This window comes from Aptenodytes patagonicus, chromosome 20 (genome assembly GCF_965638725.1).
Source record: "Aptenodytes patagonicus chromosome 20, bAptPat1.pri.cur, whole genome shotgun sequence".
NCBI lineage: Eukaryota > Metazoa > Chordata > Aves > Sphenisciformes > Spheniscidae > Aptenodytes > Aptenodytes patagonicus.
The window spans coordinates 511,703-534,367 of NC_134968.1; the positions used below are offsets into that span (position 1 = coordinate 511,703).

Here is a 22,665-nt window from a genome sequence, read left to right on the forward strand (position 1 = left end):
CCTGGACCAGATGTGGCTCTGCTGGTCCCGCCAGACCAGCATCCTGCCTGTGCCCAGCTCAGCACCAGCCCACAGTGGCCCACATTCCCATCCTTGGCCCGGCTCCCTCCAGCCTCCCCTCCAGCCCCACAGAGGTAGCCCCTTCTGTGGGGCAGGAGCTGCAGACAGCCCCGAGGCGGGCTGGGGTCTCCTGCATGCTCTGGGTGCCCTCAGACAGACCCTGCTCCCCACAGCCGGGTGCTCCCAGGCTTGTCCCCCAGCCCTGCGTGACAGGGGCTGAGCGGAGCTGCTATTTCTGTTCCCGGCATGCAGATGCTAGCCACAAAGTAAAAGGTACAGGACGGGCTCCGGCGTGGGGTCGCATCTGCCTCCTCGCCTTCCTTCCCTGGGGCTGGGCTTGTGCTCTGCACCACTCTCGGTATCAGGAGCAGCACGTGGTCAAACCACAGGTTGCAGAGTGCTGAGACGCAGACGGCTCCAGACCCATCGGCCAGGGGGAAAGGTCCCGCTGCGCGATGCAGGAGCAGGTGAGGGGCCATGGGGCGAGGGGTTCACTGGGGCCTGGGCGGGGACCCTCTTCACTGGCTTTTCTTGTTGCTTTTAAACAGTTCTCTTGTGAGCCATGTGGGTTTGGGCTGAAAGGCAAAGCCTCAGGGAACGCAAGGCAGCGCCAGGTGCTCCAGGTCCCCAGGGCCTGGAGCAGGAAAGGGGCTGGGGGAGCTGCTGGGGAATCAACCTGCCCCAGCGCTGGGTTCAGATCCCACCTGCAGCCCCGGAGCAGGTGGGGGGATCAGACCCAGCCACCTGGGCTCGCTGACGGGAGCCGGAGAGAAACTGCTGTCATGAGGCTACTCTGAGTCAGAGCCATGCCGGATCCTGACCTCTGTGGCAATGGGGTCGGGCTGTCCAGTGCCAGGCTGCAGCGCCGTTCCTCTGCCCCAGAGCAGGGCTGAGAGGCCGAGAGCTGGGACTGTGCACAGCTGCCTGCAACCTGTGCAAGGCAGTGGGATGCCCTGGGACCTCCCTGGCTGGGAGCAGGACCGGGCAGTGTGGGGCTGTGCCAACACTGGGGTCCCCATGGTGGTGCACGGGTAGGTGGGTGCTTTGGGCAGTTCCCTGCGCACACCCAAGGGTGCACGCGGGGACCTGCCTAAAGCACCCACCTGGGGATACCGGCATGGAGCCCCGAGGCCCAGCTGCATGGGGCGACCGGGGCCGTGGGCTGGGTGCTGAGCCCCAGGGGATTGCAGGAGCAGTTCACCTGCAGCGGGTGCACAGTTAGTTCGTGGGATGTGGTGCTGTGCCGGGGACGCCGCGGACGGGGTCACGTCTCCCCAACAGCTCTGCGCCACAGGCAGCTGCTCGGGAAGCGTGCGGTTGCTCTTGCAATGACTGAGTGCGGTGAACCTCCTGCTGCCTTGGGGTGGGTGTGAGACAAAAACCACCCCAAGCGCAGGGCCGGGGGCTGCGGCACACCCACGTTCCCCACGGCAGGGCTGGGTGGAGGAGGGCTGCCCTGGGCACGGTGTGCTGCACGCTGCAGCCGGGCTGCCGCCTCCAAGCATTCCTTGCTCAGCCTCCCTCTGCACAGGCAACCCCCAGCCCCGCCTCGACGGAGCCGACCGCCACCACTGACTTCTACGCCTGGGAGGATGGGTACTCGTGGGAGGATGGCGTACTGCCTGAGCTCTGCGAGAAGCAGGCAGTGCAGGGCTTCGCCCGCACCTACCAGCCTGCTGTCTACCTCCTGCTCTCACTGCTGGGCACGGTGGGGAACGGGCTGGTGCTGCTCACACACACCCGCTACCGCCGGGCACACAGCATCACTGACGTCTGCCTCCTGCACCTCGCCCTGTCTGACCTCCTGCTGCTCCTGACGCTGCCCTTTGCTGTCACCGACACGCTGCAGGGCTGGTCCCCGGGCACGGCTGCCTGCAAGGTGCTGCAGGGCCTCTATGCCCTCAACTTCTACAGCGGCTTCCTTTTCCTCACCTGCATCAGCGTGGACCGCTACGTGGCCATTGTGCAGGTGCCGGCCGCCTGCCGCCTGCGCCCGCGGGCTCGCCGCCACGGCTGGCTGACGGCAGGGCTGGCCTGGCTGCTGGCCACGCTGCTGGCACTGCCCCAGTTTGTCTACAGCCAAGCGGAGCAGCACCAGGACCTCCAGCTCTGCCGCGTGGTCTTCCCCCGCGCAGTCTCGCGGGCAGCCCGGGGGGCCACCAACCTGGTACAGGTCGTGCTGGGCTTCGCGGTGCCCTTCCTGGTGATGGCGAGCTGCTACGCGGCTGTGGCCCGGACACTGCTGGCGGCCCGTGGCACCCAGCCCCACCGGGCGCTGCGGGTGCTGCTGGCCCTTGTGCTGGTGTTCGTGGCCCTGCAGCTGCCCCACAGTCTGATGGTGCTGCTGGACGCGGCCGAGCTGCTGGCCAGCTGGGAGGTGAGCTGTGCCCAGAGCCGCCGCAAGGACCTGGCGCTGCTGGTCACCGGCGGGCTGGCGTACCTGCGCTGCTGCCTCAACCCCCTGCTCTACGCCTTCCTGGGCCAGCGCTTCCGCCAGGAGCTGTGGCTGCTGGCCAGCGATGCCGGCTGTGTGGGGCCCCTCGAGCCGCGCTGCCCCAGCTGCCCCAGTCCCCGCCGACGGACATCGCTCTCCACTTGCCAGGACGTGGCGTAGGGACGCGGTGCCCGCGGCCGGGGCAGGGACCGGCACCCGGGGGCTCGGCCCCTCCGCGGCTCCCCGGGGAGAGCTTCGTTCGTGCACGGACCTGCCCCGGGCCCCGGCAGAGCAGCCTGGCAGGGGCAGCACCGGACGACCCGCATGGTGCCCGCACACGTGTGGGCAGAGGGAAGAGCAGCCCCGCAGCACCCGTGGGCCCCGCAAGCGCCTCCGCTGCCCAGCGCGCCGCCGGGCGGGGGGGGACCCTGCAATGTTAGGCGTGCTCTGGGGGGGTGTGCAATGTCACGCATGCCCTGGGGGGACCGTGTGATGTCACGCGTGCTCTGGGGGGACAGTGCGATGTCATGTGTGCTGTGGAGGGCCGTGCAACGTCACGCGTGCTCCAGGCGACCATGCAATGTCACGCGTGCTCCGGGGGGGCGGTGCAATGTCACGCGTGCTGCGGGGGGCTGTGCGGTGCCGGTGAGCTCGGGACGGCGGATGCACACAGCAAGGCCCGGGCAGGCAGCTGGTTCCCACCCTCACAATAAACCCCGGTCGAGCCCCGCTGGGCGAGCGCCGTCTCCGTTCGGGCCGAGGCTGCCCCGGGGAGGGGACGGGCCGGTGCTGCCGGGAGGGTTTTGCTGGGCCGGGGCCGGGGAGCGGGGTACGGGGAACGGGGGGGCGGCCCCGAGCCCGCCCGTGCCCACCGGCGCTGGCGGGGGGATGCCTGCAGGCGGCAGCAGAACCTCGCGCTTCCCGCCGTCCGCTGCCTGTTCCCCGCCTATGCCCTGCCTGTCTCCGCGGTCCCCTGCCTGGGCTTCCCCCGGACACGGGGCGGGCGCCCAGCCGGGGCTCCGGCAGCCGGGGAGCGGGCGGGGACAAGCTGGGGACGGAGGGACCGGGCCGGGGAACGGGGGCTCCGCGGGGGCGTGAGGAGGGCGATGGCCCAGGGACCGCCGCCGGCTCCGCAGCGGCTCCTGGGCAGGGTGGGGGCATGTCCGGGCCCGGGCCCGGCACCCCCAGCCCCGCGGTGGCTCCCGCCCGGCCCAGGCAGTCGGAGGGGGCAGCTGGTGGCTGGGGGCAGGAGCAGGGGTCACCCCCCCCAGCACAGCACAGCCCCTGGCCGAGGTGGTGGCGGCAGAGCCCACGCCAGCGTCCCCACGGGCAGGGTGCCAGAGGGGCTGGGAGTTCCCAGGCTGGTGACAGCAGAGGGCCCCCTGAAAAACCTGCCCTGGGTCTAGCTGGAAACCCCCTCCCGGGGCAGGGGGACAGAGGAGCCAGAGGGACTTTCCTCCCCCCTCCTCACTTCCCCTATGAGTTCCTCTGCCCCAGCACATCCCGGCCCAGCAGCTCCCACTTCCAATGGGGCCAGGGCACCATGGCTGGGGCTGGCACGGCCCGGACTCCTTCACCCCCACGGGGCTGGCACCATGCTGAGTGGCACAGGGCCACGGGCCGGCAACACCTGGGGCCATGCAGCAGCCCCATGCACCGGGCCCAGCTGAAGAAGCACTCCGGGGTGCCAGGAGCGGGATGAGGCCTGGATCTGCCACAGCTGCTCATGTGGTCTCCGCAGCGGAGCCAGGTGTGCAGGGAAGCACCTCCTGGTCCTGCCGGGGCTGGAGGCTGCTTCCCACTCACCCCCAGCCTTCTGCTCGGGATTAGTCCAGCACTCCGACTGCGAGAAGCCATCCTGGACCCTTCACCTACTGCTGGGCTGGAAATGCAATTACCGCTGACTCGGCAGCCGCAACAGCTGCCGAGCTGGGGTGATGGGCCCCCGTCCCCTGCCACCTTCTGCCCCGCTGCGCCGACCCTGCCACCGGCGGGGAGCAAGGGCCAGATTCGGGTAGTACCTGGCCCAGCAGTGCAGCTGCCCCCGCTCCCTGCCCAGCCTGCAGCCTCAGGCGACCCCGCTCCCTTCCTGCGCTGGCCCCACGGCAATGTTGGGGTTGGCCCCAGAGCCAGCCCCACAGCCGTGCCCGGGGCTGCCCCACAGCCATGCCACCGTCTCCTCACATTGCCCGGCCCCACACTGGCTCTGTCCCCCACCATGGCTGGTGGGCTCTGCCCCGGTGCCCCGGTGCCCATTCCTGCCCTGGCTGCCCTGTCGGCCCCACACTGGGGCTCAGCCACTGGCGCAGGCAGGCGCAGGCCCGGCGCTGGCTGCGTGGGAGGAGAGCTGGCAGCCGGCGCTTCCTGCGTGTGCATCCCGGCACCACGGGCTCCCAGAGACAGTGTTGACCCAACAGCTGTAGCAAAGCCAGAGCTGCGGCTGATGTGCTTAACCCCTTCTGGGGCTCCGGGAGAGGGACCGGGGCTTGGGCGCTGCCACGGCACCCACGGCTCGAGGGTGCTGCGGACTCTCTGCTGTCGGGCAGGGCCCAGGGCCGAGCTGAGCCGCACCACTTCGCCACGACACCCAGTGCGACCCCGCCACAAGCCCCTTCCACCAGCTCCTCTGGCAGGAAGGCGCCATGAGGGCCGGCAGGACAGGCCTGCCCGAGCACGGTGCCCTCCTGCCCGCGGAGCCCCTGCCTGCACCAGCAGCCCGTGGTGCTGCCCGCCGGCACACGGCTCGGCACCGTGCCGGGCTGAGCCGCCTTCCCGGGACGGGCGTCGGTGCTGCGGAGCGGAGGGGCTGGGGCAGCACGTAGCGCCGGTGCCGCGGGGCAGCTCGATGCCGCGGCCAGTGACACCCCCGGGTCTGCTGGAACCAGCGCGCTCCGCCTGGCACGGGGCCTATGCCCGGTGCCGGAGCCGGCGGTGGCTCCGGGAGCACCGTCCCTGTCGCAGCCCGGCCGCGCGGCGCCCCCGAAGCTCCCCCCGTTCGGCGCGCGCCCCCGCCCGGCAGATGACGCAAGCGGCGGCCCCGCCGCCCCGGGCGCGCTGGCTCCGCCCCGGGCCGCGCGCGGCGATTGGCGGGGGCCGGTGACGCGCCCGGCCCAGCCCGCCCGGGGCGGCGGCGGCGGCGGGGCCGGTCCCGGCGGCGGCCGGTGCGCGGCGCGGGCGGGCGACGGGCCGGTCCCGTCCCGGTCCCGTCCCGTCCCGGTCCCGTCGCGTCCCGTCCGGTGCCGGCGGGGCAATGCCGTTCCCGGGCGGGCTGTGGTGGCTGCTGTGCTGCCGGCAGGGCTTCACGCTGCTGCGGCGGGACTACGGCGAGGCGGACCGGGAGGCGGACGGCGAGGCCGAGGAGGAGGAGGCGTCCTTCGAGCTCCGCGCCCAGGGAGACCAGGTGGGGCCGGCACCGGGACGGGCACCGGAGCCGCGGCTGGGCACGGCGCGGCGGGACCGGCGGTGCGCGGCTCCTCCCGCCCGGGGCGCACGGCTCTGTCCGGCTCGGCGCGGCCGTCCGGCACCGGCCCCCGCGCTCGGCGGCGCTGCCCCGGCCCCCTCCCGGTCCCCGCCTCCCTGGCGAGCGCGGCCGCCGCCTGCCCGGGCACGTCCCCGCCGGTCCCGCCGCCCGGGCTGCCCTTGGCGCGTCCCCGCCGCTGGCCGGGGTTCCCCGCGGGGCGCAGGGAGGGTCGGCCCGGCGGGTGTGGGGGTCCCGGAGCCCGCGGGGCAGAGCCGAGGGGTGCGGGGGCCTGCGGGCGCCGCTGCCGGCTGGATCTCGGCGTGGGTCTCCCGGCGCCGGGGCCCTTGCTGGTGCCGCGGCGGCGGGACCCGGGCGCCCGTCGGGTGCTGGCGTGCAGCTGAAGCCGGGGCACTGCCAGGCCGGCTGGGCAGCAGGGCCACCCGTGGTGCTGGGTGCTGCCCTGCCCGCGCTGCCCTGCCCTTGCCTGCTCCTCGGGGCAGGAGCCGTGGGGCTGTCGGTGCCAGATCCCGCACCGGGGCCGTACCTGCCCTGTGCTGCTGCCGAGGTCAGGTTGGCCGGGCTGCGGAGGGTCCTCGCGGGACGAGTTCCTCGGGACTGGCCGCAGCTCCGCACAGACCTGCCAGAGCAGGCCGGGGCTGTTCCTGGCACACAGCACCCCGGGAGCACGTGCCAGGCGCGGGGAGCAGGCCTGGATCTCCCCGCTCCGGCTGCTTCCTCTGTTTAGGGAAGCAGAGTGGCGGAAACCGGCGCTTCCTCCGGCCGGGCTGCGTGGGGGACGGCTGATAGCATGGGGCAGTGGGGGGAACCCTGGCTCCCAGGGGTTCCTCCCGCCCATTCCGGCTGCCTCCTGCACCCGGATCCATGGGGCCGTGTCCCTGCCCGGAGGGGACACGGGAGGTGGTGAGAGCCTGGTCCCGCTTGCTGCGGCCCCTCTACCCCTGCCCACCATGGGGTCTGCAACACGGCCCTGCTGCCGCTGGGCTGCCCTGGCTGTGCAGGGCTGGGGGCAGCCCTGAGTCCCCCCCACCAGCTGTCCCCTAGCAGCGGGTCCCCTTCCCCAGCGGTGCCAGCCCTGCGGACGGCGAGCAGCAGGGACAGCGGCAGGGCTGGAGCTGGTCCCTCCAGGCACCGGTGGCAGTGCCAAGGGCACGGCAATGGCAGGAGCCGTCTTTGGGCTTCCCGTGTCCCATGGGCCGTGCTGGCTCCAGAGGTCCGGGCTGGCGTGGGTGGCCGTTACACCAGCTCCCTGGGGAGCCCTTTGCCGTGGCCGGGGGGTCCTCAGAAACCCACAGCGCCGGCCGCCCCTTCCTGGGAGCGTGGGAGCAGCTGCCCCGGCCCTGCTGCCACGGCTCCTCTCCTGTTTATTTATATCCCTGAGAAGGAGCCGGCCACCACTGTTGCCTCCTCCTCCCACGGGCCGTGGCCGAGGAGCTGGGCACTGTCTCTGTGCCTGCAGCCGTGCGGGAGCGCGTGGAGCCCTCCCTGGCAGCGACATCAGCAATGTGACAGTGGCTGGAGGAGCTGGCCCCGTGCTTGGGCACTGGCGCTGCACGACAGGTGCCCTTAATGCCACGGGTCAGCAGCGCCCAGCCCTGCCCCATGGCGCAGCCGTACCTGCAGTGGCTCCCCCCTCCCCGACACTATTTTTAGCAGCTGTCTCTTTTTCTTGGTGTTTCGTGGCGCGCTCTGGCCTGTCGTGCCTCCGGCTGCCCTGTTGGGCTGCAGCTGGCGGGAGCACCCGCGCATCTCCCGGGGCAGCATCCGCCAGCGCTGCCGCATCCCCGCACCCCGCTCTGCTGGGGCGCCCTGCCCGACCCGGTGCCTGCCCGTGCCTGGGCCCTGCCTCGTGTCCCAGCACGTGTGCCGGGGTCATCACGTGAGCGGCACTGTCCACGTCAAGTTGTGCTGCGCAAGGAGGAACCGGCCCCCGTCCCGCTGCAGGGCCAGGGACTTCCCTGCGCCACATCCCACCGCCGCGGGCAGGAAGTCAGAGGCCTCATTACAATGGGACTTTGTGCCGTAAGCGTATTACTCAGCACTGACCTTGTGCAATTCTGCACGGTATTCAGCCTGCCGGGTCAGCCAAGGATACACGGCCAGCACGCCCGATGGCTGCCCCTGCACCCCCGGGGTGCTCCAGCTGCAGCCCTGGCTCCTGCCATGGCCATGGGGGGCATGGGGGCTCCCTGCCCCACGGCAGCAGGATGTGAGCCTGTCCCTCTGGGCCTGGAGCTGGGCTGGTGAGGACGCGAGCAGTCATCGGGCGGACATTCAGGGGTGCCAGGTGGTGCCCGTGGGGCTGAGACATTTCCTTCCTCCCCAGGGGTCCCTGGAGGTGAGCCTGAGCCAGCCCACTCGCAGCAGCAGTGGCTCGGAGCGGTGAGTGACCCCCTGCCTCTGGCCCGCTGGGCATCCTGTCGCATCCCTTGCATGGTGCTGTGAGAGCTGGGGGCCTGGCATGCCGTGGGAGGATGCACTGGTGCCGGTGTGCACCGTACCATCCTGCCCACGAAGCTGGCACCATGCTGTGCCGGTCTATCGGCTAGAGCAGAGGACGGCAGGGCCAGGACTGCTGCGCTCCGTCTCCATCCCTGGTGCATCCTCGGGCACGTCTCCATCCTTCTGCCATGCTGGATGGCTTGGCTGCCACAGGCTTAGCCAATGGGGGCTGTGCGTGGCTCCTCCTGTGCCAGGAGGCTCTGTCAGGGTGGGAGGCTCTGCCGGGCCATGTCCACCAGCAGAGGCTGTGCCCTGGGGCAGTGTGTGCCCGGGGAGATGGGGTGCCGGGGCACAGGGGCCTGCTTGCTCCCTGTCCTCCCAGTGCCGACGCCGCTGCCAACATTCCTTCCTGGTTGTTCATTTTCCGAATTCCTTGGCAGGGCCGCGACTGCAAACAGCTTATTTTTAGCCAGGGTCATCTGCACCCAATGCCTCTGCTGCGTTCCCACCGTGGGGTTGCGGGGTGCCCGGAGCCCCCCGGGCCAGCTCCCCACTCAGGGGCCATGGGAGGCACCCACAGGCACCCAGGCTCAGCCATGTGTCATCCTCAGGTCTCTGCTTGTCGCGGAGGAGATGCGCAGCCTCATCGTGGAGAAGGGCCCAGGGCCAGTGGAGGATGACCCCGATGCTCTCGTGAAAGGTGGGCACAGCCAGGCTGGGGCACGGGGGCCTCTGCCTCTGGAGTAGCTAGGGCACAGCCATGGCTGGCAGGATCGTGCCCCGACTGTGGCTGGATCCCGTCCCAGAGGGACAGGGCGCACTGGCTGGGCTGGTGCCAGGCAGACCCTGCCCTGCACCAGAGAGCCGGTGGGGCGGATGGTGCTGGTGGCAGGGGCTAAGGCTTCCCCTTCCCAGGTTGGCTGCAGCGGGAGGTGCGGGGCGGTGTGAAGACCCCCTGGATACGGCCTCGGAAGTACTGGTTCGTGCTGACGCCTGACTCCCTGGACTACTACAGCAGCAACGAGAAGGGGGCCCGGCGGCTGGGCTCCCTTGTGCTCACCAGCCTCTGCTCTGTGCTCTGGCCGGACAAGCAGACCTACAAGGAGACGGGTAAGGCACCCGCGCCCCTTGATTGGGCTGCGCCTTTGTAGCCCCTCATGCCCTTCATCGCCCTCCCAGTGCTGGGGGGCCTTCATCGCCCAGAGGAGGGGCTATGCCAAGCCCCGGGGCGTCGAGCCGGCCTGGCTGGGGCGGGACTCCTTGGGGCGAGGGTGCTGGTGGGCAGCAGGTGAGCTGTCTGTCCCTCGCAGGCTACTGGAGCGTGACGGTGTTTGGCAGGAAGCATTGCTACCGCCTGTACACAGAGCACCTGAACGAGGCTGTGCACTGGGTGTGCGCAGTGCAGAAGGTCATCGACAGCAAAGCGCCCGTCCAGACGCCCACCCAGCTGCTCATGCGTGACGTCGAGGTGAGCCCGTGGCATGGGGCTGCCCACACCTGCAGCCGTCCGCAGGGCCGGGACAGACGGTTGGGGCCTCATGTGCCCTGGAGTGGCAGTGGGTGCCTGTGCCAGGCACTCGGTCAGGCAGCCCCTCTGCAGCTGCTGCCATCGCTTCGCCCTCCCAGGAGCACTGCGGCAGCCCCGAGGTCCTGGAGCAGATCTACCGCTGCAACCCGATCCTGCGCTACACCAGCAGCCCCCTCTACGCTCCTCTGCTGCCCTTCCCCTACGGCAGCCTGGACCAAAGCGGTGAGGGGCAGGCGGGGGTCCTGTGCCCCGGGCTGGTGGGAGCGATGGCGGGACAGGGCTGGGTGCTCTGCAGGGCAGGCAGGTGTGGGGCTGGGCCCTGTCTGGCCCTGGGTGTGAGTACGGCACCTGGCTGCTGGCAGGCACGGGCCTGGGGAAGCCCGTGGGGCTGTTAACCCCCATCCTGTCCCGCAGCACCTGGCCCCTGCAGCTACACCACGCTGCGCGACGAGGCTGTGAAGCTCTTCAACTCGCTGCAGCAGCTGGAGTTGGAGCGGGACCCGGTGCCGCTGATGCAGGGCGTCCTGCAGACCTGCCTGGACCTGCCACCGCTGGTGGATGAGATCTACTGCCAGCTGGTGAAGCAGACCACGGAGCCGCCGGCGCCGGGCGGGCAGGGCGACCTGCACTACTGGCAGCTGCTCACCTGCATGAGCTGCACCTTCCTGCCCTCCCTGCCCATCCTGCGCTTCCTGCGCTTCCACCTGGACAGGTGAGTGCCGGTGGAGCTGCCGGGCGCCAGCTGCGGGCAGGGAGCTCGCTGGGTGCTGGGGCCCCGGTGCTGGCTGCATTGGGTCAGTGCCACCATGACCCTCCTGGCATCTCTTGCAGGACGGAGAGCCGGTTCCCTGCTTCGGAGATGGCCAAGTACGCCTGCTTCATCCGGGAGGCGCTGGGGAAGACGAAGGGGCGGGAGTGCGTGCCCTCCCTGGAGGAGATCCTGGTGCTGATGCGGCGGCAGGAGATGATCTGCACTGTGCACTGCCCGGGGGCACCCGCCTGCAGCGTGGCCATCAGCTCCCACACCACGGCCGAGGAGGTGAGGGGCCACGTCTGTGCCGGGCAGGGGGCTCAGGAAATTTCGGCACGCGGTGCTGGGTGGGCAGTGTGCCATAGGAGGTGAGGGGTTCCTGTGGGTCTCTCCCAGCTGAGCCACGGTGGAGAGGGGCTGGGGGCCGCTTGCCTTTGCCCGCCATGACCTGTCTGTGTCCCTTTGCAGCCCTGAGCGGCCAGGGACGCGCAGTCACCATCGGTTGCCTTTGTCTCGCCCCAGGTGGCCCGGGAGCTGGTGTCGCGCCTGGGGCTGTCCCAGAGCCCCAACCTCTTTGCACTCTATGAGCAGTCCCAGCGTCGGGAGCAGCCCGTGGGCAGCGCCACACTGCTGGCTGACATCCTCACCAGGTTTGAAAAGTAAATGTCCTGCTCTGCTGCCTACGGGGGAGAGGGGCCGGGGGGGGGGGGGGGGGCATGGGTGGGAGGGGATGGTGTGGGGGTGCCTCCCCCCACCTGCCCCCACACTGATGGGGCCGGTCCCTTCTGCCACAGCCTGGCCGGGGAGGAGCGGGAGCAGGACTCGCCGTGCCGGCTCTGCTTCAAGCACTACGGCTTCCTGGACACGGACAACGTCCCACGTGACAGCCTGGAGTTCGCCCTCCTCTTCGAGCAGGTGAGAGCCATACCGGTGTGGCTGTGCCGTGCCATGCCAGGGTGGCCATGCTGTGCTGGCTCACCCTGCCCTCCCACAGGCACACGAGATGGTGCTGCGGGGCTACGTGCCCACGTCGGAGGAGACGCTGCAGACGCTGGCGGCACTGCGCCTGCAGAGCCTCAACAGCGACTTCTCCACCCACGCCCCCTTCCCGCGCCTGGAGGAGCTCTTCCCGCCCCACGTGCTGCATGCCCGCCTGCCGCCCCCTCGCCGCCAGCCCCCCACCAAGTGCCGGGGGGCCCGGCTCCGTGCGGGGCTGCTGGCTGGTGGGCTCTGGGGGCAGGCACTGGCCAAGCAGCGGGCAGAGCGGGACCAGCGCCTGCGGGGCCGCCTGCGGGAGGAGGGGGCCAGCACCATGGCCGCCATCGTGGAGAAGTGGAAGCTGCTGCAGGGTATGGGCCGGCCCGAGGCCATGGCTGCCTACGTGGCACTGGTGCGGGAGTGGCCTGGCTTCGGCTCCACGCTCTTCGACGTTGACCTGCGCACGGTGAGGCCCCGGTGGGGCAGGGGTGGTGGGCAGCGCTGGCAGCGGGCAGCCCTGACACCCCTCTCCCTGCAGAGCCCGGTGGGGGCCGGGCCCCAGCGGCTGTGGCTGGGCATTGGGGCCAAGGCCGTCTCGCTCTACAAGCCGGGGGAGCCCGAGCCCTTGGACAGCTTCTGCTACGGCCGCATCTCCTCCTTCGGTGCCTCTGACAGCAGCACCTTCCGCCTCTCTGTGGAGGACCGGGACCTGCTCTTCGAGACCTCCCAGGTACAGGGCAGCCATCCCTCCATCCCTCCTTCCCCCTGGGGGCTGCAGGGTGCCGGGCGCCCCGGGCTGACCCAGAGTATCCCGCAGGTGGATGAGATCGCCCAGCTCCTCAACACGTACCTCGCCTCCACGGGTGCCCGGAGGCTGCTCCGGCCCCAGGAGCCGGCCACCAGCCCCCCCGCCTCAGCCCCCACTGCGCTGCCCCAGGGGCTCTGCCCCACGGCTGGGCCCTGGCAGCATCGGCCACCGGTGGGCTCCTTCCACAGCTAGCCCGGCGGCCGGTGCGGCCATGCAGGGTGCTCCCAATGGATGGCGTGGGGAGGGCGGCCGGCCCGGCAGCAAGTGGCAGATCTGTGCTGGTCCCCAGCTGCTCCCCGGAGCAGGGGGACAGGGGCTTGTGCTCCCTGTGCCGCCGTTGCCTTTCTGGTTATTTCCTTAATTTATTTCGAGATGCCCGCGCCCCCCCATGTCTCCCAGCACTTTCCCTGGAGGGCAGCAGGGCCGCCACGCTGTGGTCCCCCATGCTGCCCCCAGGCCTATTCCCGTCCTCTGGTCCCCTGTACCCCGGTGCCTTTGCCTCCAGCACTTGTGCTGCCTGGCAGCTCTGCCCGTGCCCTGGCTCTTGCCTCCCCCGGGGCTTTGCCTGGGGCAGGGGGTGCTGGGCAGCGGTGCTGTGCCATTGTCTGTCTGTCTGTTCACTGAACCCACCCCCTCCTGGAAAGCTGCGGGCGGCTTTTGGCCGAGCCACCTCGGGGACCAGCAGGCTGCACCTGGCCGAGTGGCCGGGCCCTGCCGCTTCGTGGTGGCCCCGTGGCGGAGCTCGTGGCACAGGGGTGGCTGGTGGGGTGGTGGCTGGTACGGCTCGGGCTCGGCCCCTCAATGTTGCCTCTGTAAAGTTTGTCGGTTCTGTCTTAGGGGGGGTGTGTGGGGGGTGTTGTTTGTTTATTTGTTTTTCTAAATAAATGCACAAAGGAAAGGCTGGGCCTCCTGTCCTGGAGCTTGGGCCCGCAGTGGGAGGCAGGGACGGTCTGATCCCTGGGGCAGCGAGTGCAGCAGGGCCTGGGACAGGCAACAGCGGCGGGGAGGAGCAGCACAGTGTGTCCTTGGGGGCAGGGACCGCCGTCCCTCCGGCCAGCGCCGGGAGCCGGGCTGCTCGCTGCGCCCTTTGGCATTTCATCAACAGCACAGGCAGCGCTCCGGCTCCGCTTCCAGCTCCCCGGCACCCCCTGGCACTGGCTGCCCTGGGCGGGGGGAACTGCCCCAGCAGCGGGCGACTGTGGGGCCGGTGCCAGAGGGCGTGGGAGCCCGGCGCTGCTATGGCGGGTGTGTATTTTTAGCCTGCTGCTCTGTGCCACAGGGTCAGAGGAAAAGGCTAATTCTCACCTTGGGCTGCCTGGGCTTGGGCCGGGGCCAGCGCTGCCCCACACCCCCGTCCATTGCAGCCTGACTCACATGGGGCAGGACCGGAGCTGCCGTGTCCGTCTGTCCGTCCCCCATCGACACCGGCCGGCCCCAAGCCCTCGTCCTTCCCGGTGGTGCCATCCCCTGCCTCGGATCCAGAGTGGTGAGAGCACCCCCAGCCCCTCGGGGGCCTCTGTCCTGCACGGGGCCTTGCCCCTCTGAAACATTAACGTGGGCACCACATGCTCTGCGAGCAGGGCAGGCAGGGTGGTGCCGGCTCCTGTCCCTGGTCAGCGCGCCGGCAGGTCCTTCCAGTATTTCTGGCTCTGCCGCAGCAGTTGCCCAGCGCCGCCTGGGCCCAGACAGCACGCTGCCGGCTGGCTCCCGGCCGGGGCAGGGCCGGCCCCGTGCACCACCGGGATGTGCAGGTGAGCAGTGGCCCTGGTTCAGTGCTCTCGCTGAGCCGGGACACTGTCAGGCTGCAGCTGCGCAGCGGGGCCGGCCAGCTGGGCAAGGTGAGTGCTGGCCCTGGCAGTGTCTGCAGCTGCTTCTCTGCCTGGCTGCTCGCTCCAGGAGCTGTGCAGGTGGCGTCAGTGCAGGAACAGCCTTTATTAAAGCAAAATAACCTACAAAAATATAGATACAGCCTGTGCCCCAGGCCTGATCTGGCGAAGGAGGAACAAGGCTCCTGCCCAGGGCAAGGACTAGCTCAGCCACACAGAGCCTTTGGCCCCAGGGTCACATGCTCCCAGCTCTTCGGGCCAGGCCCGTTCCAAGCCCCCAGGTTCACTCTCATCCTCCTCCGAGCGAGCGTTCCTCTCATGGGCGGAGGTTCCCTCCCAGCGCAGCGCGCAGCTGCCCCAGTCCCATCCTGGGCCGGGGCACGTGGTGGAGTGGAGGCTGTCCCCCGCCAAGGGTCTTCAGAGGCAGTGCTGCTCCCTGCAGAGCTGCTTCCGCTGAGGAGCGCAGCGTGTGTGTGTGCAGCCAGTGTTGACGACTCCACCGCGGCTGGGCAGCGCTGAGGGGTGCTAAACGTGGGCACGGCAGAGACAAGCCCTGCCGGCGTGCGTGGAGGTGGCCGTGGGACCCTCCCGTCCCCTGGGAGGACGTCACTGCTCCTGCGTGCCCCAGGAGATGTAGTCGGGGCGGGTGGCCGCGTGGTACTCGTCGATCAGCTGCTGCACAATCTCCCGGGAGTTGTCCAGCTCGTCAAAGTTGTCCTTGAAGATGTCCTCCTTGCGGAACTGCTCCAGGAAGGCCTCCCGCTTGCGCAGCTTGTCATACTGCCGGCACGTCCGCTCAAACAGCTGGAGAGCAGCACAGCGGTCAAAGGGGCCATAGCTCCCTGGGGATCCCGCGGGGCAGGGGGGGCCCAACCTCCTCAGGCCGCTGCCTAGGAGGAAGCAGGCAGGCAGCCCCAGGCCAGCAGGTCAGTAGCTGCTACCCTGCACCCAGCCAGCACTCGGGATCAGCTCGTGCTTCCGAGGCTGCCTTTGGCCAAGGAGAGGGAGTCCTGCTGCAGCCTGCTCCTGGGAGAACGGCACCAGGGGTGCAGCAGGGCTGACGGGACCCCAGACCAGACCTGAGGCCTGCTGTGCCCCAGCTGGGAGCTGCCCGCCCTCCCCTCATCTACAGGCCCTGCCGTGGCTTTGTGAAAGCCCCAAAGAAGACGCGTTTGCGACTGAAAGGACAACAGAGCTGCAGCTGTGGGGCCCCAGCGCTGCCTGTGGTGTAGAGTAGAGGGAAGGCACTCACCGAGGAGATGTTGGTGTGGTTTGCCATCATGAGGCCACTGACGCGGTGTGCGGACGGCAGGTAGGGTGACTTGCGGGACAAAGCCACCTGGATGCTGGCAGGACCCCAGGGGATGAAGTTGGCCAGCTTCCTCTCCCGGATCCGCTGCAGACTCTTGTGAACCTGGCAGGATGAGAGCAGCAAGGGGCAGCAGGATGATGGGCAAAGCAGACCCAGGAGCTGCTCCTCACATGACATACGGCCTCAGGAAGGTGGATTTCAGCAAACAGCAGGTAGGGAGGCTCCTCATGGCAAGGGGCTAGCAGCTTTTCCACGAGGCCAGGGCCCATACAGGAACAACTTGGAGCCGGTTCTCAGGCACCGCTCAGTCTCACCCCAGGGTCCCCGCACATGAAGATGGTGACCGTGCCCTTCCCTGGCAGGCCATGCCATTTCCATCAGCACCTGAAACGGCCATAGGAGCTCACCTGTGTAGGATCCACCTCCCCCTGGATGATGTTGAGGATGGCGATGTAGCAGTGGTTGGTCTGCCTGTCTCGCCCTGTGGACACCATCACGTTTTTAGGCTGCAGCAATCTTCTCATCACATCCAGGACTGTGGTTTTCCTCACGCTAGCCACCTGCAAACGCCAGCTGGGGGTCAGAGGGAGAGGGTGTGCTGCTCCCTTGCCCTCCCACTGCCCTGCACACACACACAGGAGTGGAGAGCAGCTGGACAGAGAAGCCCCCGCCCCGGGGATGGAGCCACGTGCAGAGCCGCGTGCAGAGCCGCATGCAGGGCAGGGAAATCCCAAAGTCACACAACAGGCACAGCCAGGCTGAGAACGGGAGCGTTGGCAGAGGGTCCAACACAAGGGCGCTGAGCTGCCCCCCTGACAGCACAGCAGGGGCTGGGGCAAAGCTCAGCTGAGGCCACAGTGACAGGGATGCGTTTCATGTCGTTGCTGTCAAACTTCTGTTCCACTGCTGAGGCAAGGAACAGGGCTGGAGGACAGGAGAGGGGGTCGTTCCCCACTGCACCCTCTCCCCACCTCGCCCTGCACTGAGCCTGTGGGCAGACCGACCACTGCAGTCCCCGAGGGCTGTCACAGGCTTTGCCCACTGCTGCCTGCCAAGGGGGCCACAGCCAGGGCTGGCACCCGAAGGAGTGCCCATAGCAAGGACAGCTCGGTGGTGTGGCAGCCCCACTCCAGGCACCGTCTGAGCTGCTGGCTGAGCCCCCCCCCCACTCCTCCCTGGGAGGACAGATCACACACTCGATACCCTTTTCAGAGCCAACAGTTTTTCAGATTTGCTTCTCTGAGTAACATCCTGAGGAAATGCACACAACAAGAGGAGAACAGCAGCTGTTAGCTCCCAGCAGAACTGAGATGCGGCCAACGCAGGTGAGTGCCTCTCGAAACAGAACTGCCCCGTTCTCACCGGGGGGGCTGAGGGAGCATTGGCTGGGGACAAGCTAAACGCAAGCGGTAGTGTTCGATACAGCCGAGGGGTGGCAATCCTCTCCCAGAACACAGATCAAACCCCAGGAAGGGGCTGACACCTGGAGCCCACGATCAGTCTTGGCATGACAATGATCAAGTGTTCTGACCCGAATGGCCTGGGCTGGTGGCCCACTGGGGTGGCAGGACTGGCAGGGCTGCTTTGCTGGGCTTGCTCTGATCATTTCTAAGGGTGGCTTTTGTCAGATCTGTTGGCCCTCCCACAGCTGCTGCAGCCATCCTGATGCATGCAGCAGGTAGCCCAGCACAAGCACGATTGCCTGCTCACGTCTGATTCATATCACACACGGCTGTCACATGGTGTGGGCACACGGGCCTGGCATTTGGAACACGCAATTGCAGCTCACACCAAGACCGTGGGACTGACGGATATTACAAGGTGAGCATGGCAGCTCCTCCTGCCCTCAGGGAAGGGGAGGAGTGCCTGGCGGGCTGCCTTACCGACTGGTCGGTGGTGAGCGGTGTGTACCCTGTCATGAGGAAGTGCAGCCGGGGGGTGGGGATCAGCGAGGCAATCAGCCCGATGAGGTCATTGTTCATGTACCCAGGATACCTGAGCGTGGTGGTGCTGGCAGACATGATGGTGGAGACCTGGGGGAGAGGATGGAGTCAGCGTCTGTGTCACCGTGTGGTCGCAGAGCACGTTCAAAACCTGCTTCACACAGCCCTGCCAGGGGAAGCTGGAGCACCCGTGGAGGCTGCCCCTGGGAAGGTCAGAGGACCCTTGTTCACGGCTCCAGGCTGCCCACCATCACGCCCAGCCCATGGAGCAGGTTCAGACCAAATCGAAGACAGCGGGGAAGCCCCGTGCTGGCTTCTCCAGAGGGAAGAGCCCTTCTCACCAGCTGGTTGATCTGAGAAAACGATGGGTTCTGAATGTGCAGCCGGTCTGTCGCGATCCGATTCAAGGCTGTGTTGTCCAGAACCACCTGCAAGAGGAAAAACGGCTCTGTGAAGAGCCTCGGAGGCAGCCTGAGGAAGGGCAGCCCTGGCCACGTGTCCCAGGGCACTGGATCACCCAGCATAGGCCCCGAGCGCCACGGCCTGGCAGAGCCCTCTGCGGCAGGTGGCAGACACTTGAAACCACAAGCTGACTCATCTGTGGAGCGTAACCGACACTGTCAATGGAAGCTCTTCCCTCCTGTCTTGGCTGTGCTCCCCAGTGCTCTCCCAAAGAGCACTGCCTCTGGGCCAGCACTTTGCAGCAACTTTCAGCCCCAGCAGCTCTGGTACAGCTGCTCTTGCCCTGCCACATGCAGAGAGAAGCTGGGAGGGACGAGTACTGTCTTGGTTAGGACCTGACCAAAGACCCTGGTGCAGGCTGAAGATGCTGCCTGGCTGGGGCTTGTGGGTGCTGAAAGCGATGCTGGAATCGAGTTCAAGTGAAAGACTGCAGCGCAGCTACGTAGAGGAAGCACAGCCAGTCCTCGCTGTCATGGGAAGAATCTGCTGGATCCCGGAGGCAGAAATGCCAAGCCGGACAGCTCAGCAGGGGTTAGCATAGAGCCCTTGTCCCTGGAGCCACCATATCTGCTCAGTCCTTCTGGACGGGGGTGCACTTGTTGCTGCACCTGGGGCTTCGCAGGCACATCGCACGCTGCTGCAGCACTCACCCCACACAGCTACGGCACTTGCCCCAGGAAAAGCTGCGTTTTTGAGCGGCTGGGGACAGGGCTGCCACGCAGGAGCTGGCTGCACTGCTGGCCTGACATGCAGCAGGACTCTTACCACACAGTCAGCATTCTGAGTCAACCTCTTCAGCGTCAGCAGAGAGTTGTATGGCTGGACTACAACATCGCTCATCTCATCCTGGTTTGGGAAAACCGAGTAGGTCTCCACCAGCTTCTTGGGATACCTGGTGAGAAAGCCCAGCCATCTCAAGGGTTAACACCACCAAGCCAGCACTCTCTCCTCCCACAAGCTCCCTTTGCAGTCTCCAGAGTTCAGGACAGCAGTGAGTCACCAGTGCTGCATGCCAGAGTCGGCTCCCAGGGAGGGAGAGAATTTGTCCCAGCAGTGCCTACCCTAGCAGTACAGGAGCAGGCTGCCAGACAGAGCTACAGGCGAGGCTGAGCCATCCGCAGGCTGATTAAGCAGCTGCTTACAAGCCTTTTCAAGAGGCTGCAAGCTCAAACAGGCAGGGATGGCAGCTCAGAGCCCACAGCTAGAGCCTCCCACCCTCCCTTGCACAGTCAGGGTGTCAGAAGGCAGCTGCCCGATAAGAACGGCTGGGGGAAGGCAGAGTTTGGACAGCATGAGTCCAGTTTCGGAGCCCCTGAAGTCCCCAGGCGTATCAGGAGCCATCCCTTCCCCGGGCAGTGTGCCAGGGATTGCACAAGACAGTGTTTGGGTGGGGGCGGTGGCTCTGAGTCAGCGCTCTCCAGCTCCCTGCTTTGGCAGGGTGCCCAGGCTGGGCCAGACTCTGCCGTGAGGGAAGGGGACAAGGCTGAATGCTCACCTGTCATTCAGTCTCTCCAGGAGGTATGAGCCCAGCCCGGAGCCCGTTCCACCAGCAATGGAGTGGCAAAGCACAAACCCCTAGAAGGAAGCAGAACGCAGGCAGCTCAAGCTCCAGCTCAGCCCCAGGAGCAGGCAGAGCAAAGGACACTGTGCCACCACCTCCAGCAGAGACTCGCCAGCCAGGGCGAGAACTCCCCCTGTGACAACTGAGAGCACGGAGCTGACGCCTGCGGATGGAGTGGAGGTTAGCTCTGGCCCCTCCAGACCGCAGCGACAGCCACACGCTCATCAGGCCACTTCTGCCAGAGTGGATGGAATCCACGTCTCTGCACACACCACGAAGTGCAACTGCTGCTCGGGAGCCTCCTGGATTCCTCCCACCCCAGAACAGACTTCAGAATAGCTCCAACGTCACCTTCAGCATCCAGTCGGTCATACAAAACGAAGGTACACGTTCCCAGCCCTTTCCCCGGGCCCTCCATGCCATTCTGCTCCTTCTAGAGTGCCCGAGGCCAAACTCCCTCTACCTGACTTCAGGGCAGTTCCCACCTGCTGCAGGTCCCACAGCGGGCTCTTGGATCTTCTGCCAACTTATTTTACGATGACATTTTCCCTTCCCTTGGTGCCATGTGACAGCCTGACACAAACACCAGGGAGCCCTGTCTGTCTATGCACAGGAAACGGGTTTACATGGACGGTGGCCAAGGTCCTGTCAGAGGCACACGGCAAAGCAGCCGAAGAGCTGTTGGTACCCCTGGTGCCCCTTTAACCCGGCTGGAGAGAAAATGAAGCTGCAGCTGCCTATGCTCACTCCATGGATTTCAAAGCACGCAGCAACTCTGGGTCTAAACACCTTCCTGCTGGCAGCCCGAGGCTCCCTCCTCTGCTGCAGGCAGAGGGGCAGCAGGTGCCCTGTTCCAGCACAGCCCTCCCTACCCGCGAGGGCCTTCACTGGGGGACAAGCAGTGTGTGCCCCACTTCAGCTGATGCGGGGGAGAGCCACGGGAGGGAGGGAGGTGGAACAGGGAAAGGAAAAAGCACCATAATGCCTGGAACTCTTCCTGCGGCCTGTATTCTGCAGGAAGTGCCCAATGCAAGCAGTATTTGGGGCAGAAAAATGCCCCGCTGAGCATACAGTAAGAAGATTTCTGGGGAAGCCTGGCAGATATAGTAGTGATGGGAAAGACCTCCTTTCCCTAGTTCCCCTCTCTACCTGTTCTCTGCTCGGCACCCAGAAGCAAGTTCAGGAAGTCTGCGTACACCGAACGGCTGAGCTCGACCTTATAAAACGGCAGCCTGGCTCTGAAAACACCAAGCAGGGCAACCAGATTCAAATCCCCTGGTTTACTTACTTCCAAACTGTCGCTCCCATCAGCCTCTCTGTCTATTATGTCAAAAATATCTTCGTGGATTTTTTCTCCCTGCAAGAGAGACCAGACCAGGATTTGTTCCTTTCCCACAGAAAATGGAGAAGAGCTCCTCAAGCCTGGTGTGAAGCCAAGTCAGACTGGCAATGTGACCCTGCGCCCAGGGTGCCACAAAATGTCAAGCATAAGTCCCCTGCCGAATGATGGAAACTGCGTGCGGAGCCTGACGTGAGACAGCCACAATAAAGCCTCACGCCTAACGAGCTGACCTGCATTTGCACCCAGGAGCACCAGAGCTGTTACCTGTGAGAAGCCACTGGCCCAGTTGTTCCCAGCTCCCCCTCCGTGCTCAGACAGGTAGATGTTTTCTGGGTTGTAGAGGTTGGCGTAAGGGGAGTTCAGGATGGAGTGGATAACTCGGGGCTCCAGGTCCAGCAGCACGGCTCGCGGGATGTAGTGCTCATCATCTGCCTTTAACAAGGAGCAGTAAGATCACAATGCAGTCGCAGCTCAGCGCCGCTTCTTACTGCAAGAGAAACTGCAAGTGCGTGTGCCACCCCCTGGCCGCAGAGAGCACGGCACAGCCGGCGTCTGACAGGGAAGAGGAGGAAGGGAAGCTTGTTATGTACGGCCTGTCCGTAATGCAGCATCTCTATGCGACCCAGAGCATGTCCTGAATGCTGGGCAGGCGGAGGGGGGGCGGCTCCCCCCCATCGGGCTCGCGCTCGCAGCGGTTACGTAAGGTGGTATCTATGGCAGCCCCAGCCTCACGTTTCTGCCTCCACAACACATCCATTTCCAGAAACTGGAGCGCAGACAGGAGCCCTGGCAGCGTGCTGCCTGGCAGGAGCGCTTGCCTGAGGCTGCCACTCAAACCAGCCCGGGGTCAGCAGCAGCCCACCAGTCCCTGAGCGGGGGTGCTGCTGGAGAGAGCTCAGGCAGTCACAGACAGCCCTGCCTGCATTCGTCTGGGCATGGATCAACCCAGTGACGAGGGAAGGCGCACCCCGTGGCACAGCGCGCCCACTCCACGTTCCAGAGCAGGCGGGGGCCGGCCCCCGGGGCAGGGGCAGCGCCCGGCAGTACCTGGTAGAAGAAGACGTCCTTGCGGTCGGTGCCCTCGGTGGCGAACTCCTCCACGATGCCCTCGGGGCTGATGCCGTGCTCGGCGCAGAGCTGCTTCCAGAACTCGAACCCGACTGCGGGGGGGGGGCACGGTCAGCCGACCGGGGCCGGGGCCGGGGCCGGGGCCGGTCCCCCCCGCCGGGCCGGGGCAGAGCCCGGAGCACCCCCGGTCCGGCAGGCCCCGCCCGGGGCTCGGCAGGCCCCGCCCCCGCATCAGGCTCCGCCCCCGCATCAGACCCCGCCCCGGGCTCGGCAGGCCCCGCCCACGCCCCCCACAGCATCCCGGCCCCGCCCGGGGCGCGCTCCCCCGGCCCGGCCCTGCCGCCGCCCGCCCCGGGCGCCCACTCACTCTGGTTGCCGCACTGGCCCAGCTGCAGGGTGATGATCTCCCGCGGCATCGCGGCCGAGGCTCCGCTCCGCTCCGCTCCTCCGCCCGGCTCCCCGCTGCCCCGCCGCGTCTCCCGCCCGGCGCCAACGGCACTGCGCGTGCGCGCGGCGCACTTCCGGGAGAGCGCCGCTCGCCCCCGCCCCTCGCGGCGCCCTGGCAACGCGCGTGCGCCCTGGCAGACGGCGGCGGCCGCGCCTGCGCCAAGATGGCGGCGCCCAGCGCGGCCCCGCTTCCGGCGGCGGGGGCCGCCATGTCGGCGGCAGCCG

The 22,665-nt window shown here is 67.4% G+C and overlaps 3 protein-coding genes across 6 annotated transcripts; 2 read left to right on the forward strand and 1 right to left on the reverse strand.

Moving 5' to 3' along the window:
* The first annotated feature begins 515 nt into the window (after window positions 1-515).
* On the forward strand, window positions 516-2,674 carry CCR10 (C-C motif chemokine receptor 10). Its single transcript, XM_076356912.1, has 2 exons — window positions 516-527; window positions 1,592-2,674. Exons 1-2 carry the CDS (start codon window positions 516-518, stop codon window positions 2,672-2,674), a joined length of 1,095 nt encoding a protein of 364 aa, XP_076213027.1.
* A 3,019-nt stretch (window positions 2,675-5,693) lies between these two features.
* PLEKHH3 (pleckstrin homology, MyTH4 and FERM domain containing H3) lies at window positions 5,694-13,377 on the forward strand. 4 transcript variants are annotated; one of them, XM_076356871.1, is made up of 13 exons: window positions 5,694-5,894; window positions 8,299-8,354; window positions 9,026-9,114; window positions 9,330-9,524; window positions 9,725-9,882; window positions 10,041-10,164; window positions 10,357-10,654; window positions 10,774-10,981; window positions 11,216-11,352; window positions 11,488-11,608; window positions 11,688-12,137; window positions 12,210-12,401; window positions 12,489-13,377. In XM_076356871.1, the coding sequence occupies exons 1-13, from the start codon at window positions 5,745-5,747 to the stop codon at window positions 12,669-12,671; spliced, it is 2,361 nt and encodes a 786-aa protein (XP_076212986.1). In that variant the 5' UTR covers window positions 5,694-5,744; the 3' UTR covers window positions 12,672-13,377. The 4 variants fall into 4 exon arrangements, with proteins under 4 accessions (XP_076212986.1, XP_076212987.1, XP_076212985.1 ...); XM_076356872.1 differs by having other exon boundaries at window positions 11,216-11,343; XM_076356873.1 differs by lacking the exon at window positions 5,694-5,894 and adding an exon at window positions 7,479-7,994.
* Window positions 13,378-14,391: 1,014 nt separating this feature from the next.
* Window positions 14,392-22,459, reverse strand: TUBG1 (tubulin gamma 1). The gene is made up of 11 exons (XM_076356744.1): window positions 22,361-22,459; window positions 21,973-22,085; window positions 21,190-21,357; window positions 20,872-20,940; window positions 19,518-19,597; window positions 18,788-18,914; window positions 17,902-17,988; window positions 17,501-17,650; window positions 16,025-16,177; window positions 15,558-15,719; window positions 14,392-15,109 (listed from the first exon to the last, which is right to left on the reverse strand). The coding sequence occupies exons 1-11, from the start codon at window positions 22,407-22,409 to the stop codon at window positions 14,912-14,914; spliced, it is 1,356 nt and encodes a 451-aa protein (XP_076212859.1). The 5' UTR covers window positions 22,410-22,459; the 3' UTR covers window positions 14,392-14,911.
* Between the last annotated feature and the right edge of the window lie 206 nt (window positions 22,460-22,665).

Bases quoted from the DNA above. Each gene is read 5' to 3' on its own strand.
- PLEKHH3 (XM_076356870.1), top strand. From the start codon at position 5,745: ATGCCGTTCCCGGGCGGGCTGTGGTGGCTGCTGTGCTGCCGGCAGGGC. The intron at 5,895-8,298 runs GTGGGGCCGGCA...CTTCCTCCCCAG, and splicing joins TCCGCGCCCAGGGAGACCAG to GGGTCCCTGGAGGTGAGCCT. The intron at 10,165-10,356 runs GTGAGGGGCAGG...CCTGTCCCGCAG, and splicing joins CGGCAGCCTGGACCAAAGCG to CACCTGGCCCCTGCAGCTAC.
- TUBG1 (XM_076356744.1), bottom strand. From the start codon at position 22,409: ATGCCGCGGGAGATCATCACCCTGCAGCTGGGCCAGTGCGGCAACCAG. The intron at 19,598-20,871 runs GTAAGTAAACCA...GCTTCCTTCTAG, and splicing joins ATGGGAGCGACAGTTTGGAA to GGGTTTGTGCTTTGCCACTC. The intron at 17,651-17,901 runs GTGAGAAGGGCT...CCTCTCCCCCAG, and splicing joins TTTCTCAGATCAACCAGCTG to GTCTCCACCATCATGTCTGC.